At 68.2% G+C, this 4,653-nt stretch overlaps 2 protein-coding genes across 2 annotated transcripts in view; one reads left to right on the forward strand and one right to left on the reverse strand.

The window, feature by feature from the left end:
• Positions 1 to 957, forward strand: part of RHEX (regulator of hemoglobinization and erythroid cell expansion) — a 2,993-nt gene extending 2,036 nt beyond the window's left edge. Inside the window, exons 4-5 of the mRNA XM_085300316.1 lie at positions 341 to 402; positions 564 to 957. Coding sequence (XP_085156442.1) covers positions 341 to 402; positions 564 to 752 — 251 coding nt within the window. The 3' untranslated portion in view covers positions 753 to 957. The remainder of the gene's footprint in view (positions 1 to 340; positions 403 to 563) is intronic.
• Positions 958 to 2,427: 1,470 nt separating this feature from the next.
• AVPR1B (arginine vasopressin receptor 1B) lies at positions 2,428 to 4,372 on the reverse strand. The gene is made up of 2 exons (XM_085300317.1): positions 3,373 to 4,372; positions 2,428 to 2,753 (listed from the first exon to the last, which is right to left on the reverse strand). Exons 1-2 carry the CDS (start codon positions 4,346 to 4,348, stop codon positions 2,428 to 2,430), a joined length of 1,302 nt encoding a protein of 433 aa, XP_085156443.1. The 5' UTR covers positions 4,349 to 4,372.
• Positions 4,373 to 4,653: the final 281 nt, after the last annotated feature.

The raw sequence follows: 4,653 nt of genomic DNA on the forward strand, positions 1-4,653 counted from the left end.
GAAGCCTACGCCGGTAAGGGGGGTCCCGGGCCGAACCGCGGGGCCGTTGCCGGCTGCGGGAGCGGGGGGAAGCGCGGCGCTGGTGGCACGTCCGGCACGAGAACCGGCGCCTTTCGCTTGCGTGGCGGCCGCTCTCGCCGCTCCGGGGCGGGCGGGCGGACGGACGGACGGACGGCGAGGAAGGGCGGCGGTGGGGAAGCGCTGAGCTGCGGCGCGGGGAAATCGCCCGGAGGAAATGGGGCCCTTCTGCTGCTCGCTCGCTCCAGTCGCCGTTTCTTTCCCCCTAATTATTTTTCGTTTCCGATCCCCAYGGAGACGGTAACATTCCCTGTTTTTCAAGGAGGCAGCGACACCTCTTCGGAGACGTCCGACGACTCGGACAGCGGCCCGTCGGGCCGGCAGGTCAGGGAGCGCCGGGTTAAAAGAAGCGCCAGCACCGCGGCTGGCGCATCGCCCGCGGGGCGGCACGGCGGCGGGCTGCGCGGCTCTGCTCCGGCTCCGCTCCGGCTTCGCCCCGGCTTCGCCCCGGCGATGCTGATGCCGGCTTGCCCCCGCCGCGCCAGGTCCCRCTCTCGGAGGAAAGCGTCAGCTACAGCACGCTGCGCTTCGCCGGGAGGGCTGCGGACTACGAGAACATGAGGACGGGGGCGGACTACGTCAACGTGGACCCCAAGAAGAAGCAAGTCGACTTCTGGGCTTGCTCCAGCCCCGTGGCGGCCAAGTCCCCGGAGTACACGGAGGTGAAGCTGTGACCRCCGGGGGCCCCCGCGGCYGCCCCGGCCGTGGCGGGGTCCCTCCGCCCACGGGAACGTGCCGCCGCTCCTCGAGACCCCAACCCACGGCTCCAAACATCCCAGCTGGGCTGGCACCTCCTTCGAGGCCCCCTCCCCTTTTCTTTTAATTTACTTTGCTGACAGCTGCCATAAAAATCCTTCCAAATACGGTTTCTGTACCAGCTTTGCCCTTCCTCTTCGCGCAGCGCTGCCGCTCGCGCCCAGGAGCGGGCGCCGGGGCCGGGGCTGAGCCGCGGCCGCCGCTCGCTGCTCCGTCCCGGCCCCGTCCCGGCAGCGCGCGGTGCCGCCAGCCCGCGCAGCGCCGCGGCCGGCGGAAACGCGGCTTTGCGCGGCCGTGCCTTATATTTACCTTGCGACAACGTGACGGTCCCGGCTCCGGTCAGCCCTTCGCTTTCGGCAGCGCCGGGGCCGGCTCAGTGGCGCGGCGCGGCCGGCCGCCGCTCTGCCCCGACGTTTCGCGCTTTCCTCAGCCGGTCGCTGCAGTCCCCGAGCGCGACGCTGCAGTCGTCCCCCGGCGGGCCGCGGCTCGGCGCTCCCGCGCTCGCCGGGGTAAGCTCGGGCGGGCGAAGCGGGCGCGCGGCGGGGGCGGCTCTCTGCTCCGGGGGCCGCTGCCCCCCGCCGGCTCCCGCGCTCCGGGCCGCCTTCGAGCCCAGGAGCAGCCGGAGGAGCGCGGCCGGCCCTGCCGAGGGCTGCGCTCGGCGTCCCGGCTGCAAAAGCGAAAACCCTGGAGAATCGGTCTCGGGAATTAGAGATGAGATCAAAAGCAGCCACTGAGCAATAGTGGGAGTTTCTGGAAGAATTGGTTCAAATGCTTCGGGACAGAGTGAAAATAATTCCAGAGCTCAGAACATTTTGCTCTTCAAATGTCCAATTTTTTGCAGGTTCAGCCTTTGAGGACGGAACAAGGCACCTCGCTGCTGTGTGCATCCCGCAGTGTGCCACTCGCGCTCGCGCTCCCCCTGGCCAGGCCGCTGCCGTCGCAGACATCCGCAGGGAAAAAGGCCGGGCGGGAGTGGGGCCGGGGGCAGCAGCCCTGGGTGCTTTCTTGGCTAAAGAAGATAAACGTGGTGGTAAATTGCAAGGAGCTCGTTAGCGTGGTGCAGCAGCAGGTCGGCGGCACGTGGTGGCTGGGGCTGGCGCTCGGCCGGGACCCCTGCAAGCAGCTCCCAGGGGATCCCGGCACGGCGACCGGGAGCAGGCAGCGGTGCCGGCGGAGCGGGCTGCAAACCCGCGGCGGGGCGACGCGAGCGGGTCCYGGGGAAGGGCCGGAAAAGCTGCGTTTGCTGGGGAGGGGAGATGGGCATCGTGCCTGCAGGCGGCTCCCGGGCAGACAAGGCCACACTGCCTCCTGCATCGCTCCCGGTGGCTTTTCCAGCCTGCTGCCTGCAGCCGTTACATCCCCGGGGCGCCGGTGCCTCCAAAAAGGCCGCAGGCAAGCGCGACGCAGCGTGGYGAGGGGCGGCGTGCCCAGCAGCTGAGCATGCAAAGAAAAGGCAGCAGCACAGCGATGCTGCCTGGGTTAAGCGCAGAGCAGCCTGCAAAACGAAATGCTGCCGAGGGGGGCGGGGGAGAGGGACGCCCCCGCAGYGCCCACGTCCCCCAGGGCGGAGGGATGCGCGGGGCACGCGGCAGCCTAGAGCGTGCCCGACTCAGTCACCGCCTCCTCGTCGGGCGCGCAGAGCTCCCCGGCGTCGCCCTGCCGGGCCGGGGGCTCGGCGGCGGCGGCGGCGGCGGCAGCAGTGGCGTGGTTGCCCTGGCTCAGCAGGGTGGTTTTCCTGCTGCAGAGGCTGCCGGTGGAGGCCGGCCGCCGGAGCCCGGCGCCGAGGCCGCCGCGGCCGCGCAGGGCGCGCGCCAGGTCCTGCAGCAGGCGCCCGCTGAAGCACATGTAGATCCAGGGGTTGCAGCAGCTGCTGAGGCTGGCCAGCAGCATGGTGAGGGTGAAAGCCGCGTCGCTGGACTCTGCGGAGGCRAAAGAGAGCGAGAGCTTAAACGTCCACGGCGTCGGCCCGGCCCGGCCCGGGGAGCTGCTGGATCGCCGCAGCAGCCTTCAGCCRTCGCGGGCAGCACYGCAGCTCCGGGCGGGAACCTGCMACGGGACGCGAGGGGCAACCTAAACCCTCCCCGGCACCAAGTGCCCGGCAGCGCGGCAGCTCCCGGAGCAAAATGCCACGCGCCGGAGCAGACGGGGGGACGTTCGCACTGCAGCTTTACACGTCCCTGCGGCTGCTGCTCCGCGGGCAGTGCTTTTTGGTGGATTTTCTAGTGAAAGCAGCAATTTGGCTCTGCAAAGCCTTTTCTAYAAATATTGCCAGGGAGGAGATCCATAGCCTTCCCCGTGACTTTTTTTAAACTAGAAAATTGCAGCCGGACAGCTTCCAGCGCTCTTAGTCGTTAAAAGCACTTTGCTCCGCCAGCCGTGCCCGTGGAGGAACGTGGCTCGTGCCAAAGCAAGGCCCCCTCGGCTCGTGTTGGGGGTCACCATCCCGACTGCCGTTCTGTTGGAGCGGGGAGCTGCTCCATGTGCGGGGAGGCTCCACGCTCCTGCCGGCACCAGCCCGGCCTCCCCCTYGCTACTCACCATCATCAGGGGCGTCCTCGTCCCACACCGACCACAGCTGCATGCTGAAAAACGGTGCCCAGCAGGCCACGTAGGCCACCACGATGACCAAGGTCATCTTCACCGTGCGGATCTTGGCGCGGGAGATGGTGCGGACGCTGCTGACTCGTGACGGCTGCCCGCCGGCGTGTCGGCCGCCCCTCTCGGCGGGGGCCAGGGCGGCCGGGGCGGCAGGACCRCCTGCGCCGGGGGCACCGCCGCTCTGGGTCTTGCCCTTGAGGTTCTTGCAGATCTCGTAGCAGATGAGGCCATAGCACACGGTGAGGATGCCGACGGGCAGGACGAAGATGCACAGCGTGGTCCAGGTGATGTAGGCTCGGGCGCCCCACGGGTACCTGAAGTCAGCCCAGCAGTCCAGCACCCCCGAGCCCTGGTGCACCTCCCGCAGSGAGAAGATGAAGAGCTGGGGCAGGCTGAGCAGGCAGCTGAGGAGCCACGTGGCCCCGATCATGGCGTAGGCCTGGCGGCTGGGCTGCTGCAGCGTGCGCAGCGGGTGGCACACCGCCATGTAGCGGTCCAGCGTCATCGCGATGAGCATGTAGGTGGAGGCGAACATGCTCAGCACCTGCAGGTATTTGACTGTCCGGCAGAGAGGGTCGGGCCCCATGAAGCGGTACGTCACCTCCCAGATCATTTGTGGCAGCACCTGGAAGAGCGCGACGCCCAGGTCGGTCAGCCCCAGGTGCAGGATGAAGAGATGCATCCGGCTCATCTTCTTCCTCAGGCGGTACATGGCCAGCAGCACTCCCAGGTTGCCCACGGTGGCCATGGCCAGGATGGTGGCCAGCACCCCAACCTCAGCCTTGGCCAGTTCCTCATCGCGGGTGTGGAAGAGGGTCAGGTTGGGGTCCCCTGCCCAGGTCGGAGGGCTCAGCTGCCCCTGGCTGTGTGCGGAGCGGCTATGGTGGGAGTCGTTCCTGCCCCAGCCTGGCTCCATCCTGGCGGGAAGCTCGGCAGAAGCGTTTGGAGGAGCACCGAGGTGGTGGGTGAGGCTCAACCTCCTATCTCTGACGGCTTGTTAAACCCTTCCAGCACCCCAGGGGCTGAGCTGGTCCGGGACCGCGTCCCCCTGGCACGGCCATGCCAGCTCTGCCCCAGTCCCAGGGGCTGGACATGCTTCCTAGAGCAGCTCCTGCCCCCAGAGCAGCTTGTCACCCTCTGTCCCTTGTGCTGCTCACACCAACCCTGAGCCGAGCAGCTGTAACTGCCCTTTTTGCTGGGCTGCTCAGTCCAGATCTTCCT

The sequence above is a fragment of the Rhea americana genome, unplaced genomic scaffold, assembly GCF_003343005.1.
Source record: "Rhea americana isolate MKP2758 unplaced genomic scaffold, rheAme1 scaffold_163, whole genome shotgun sequence".
NCBI lineage: Eukaryota > Metazoa > Chordata > Aves > Rheiformes > Rheidae > Rhea > Rhea americana.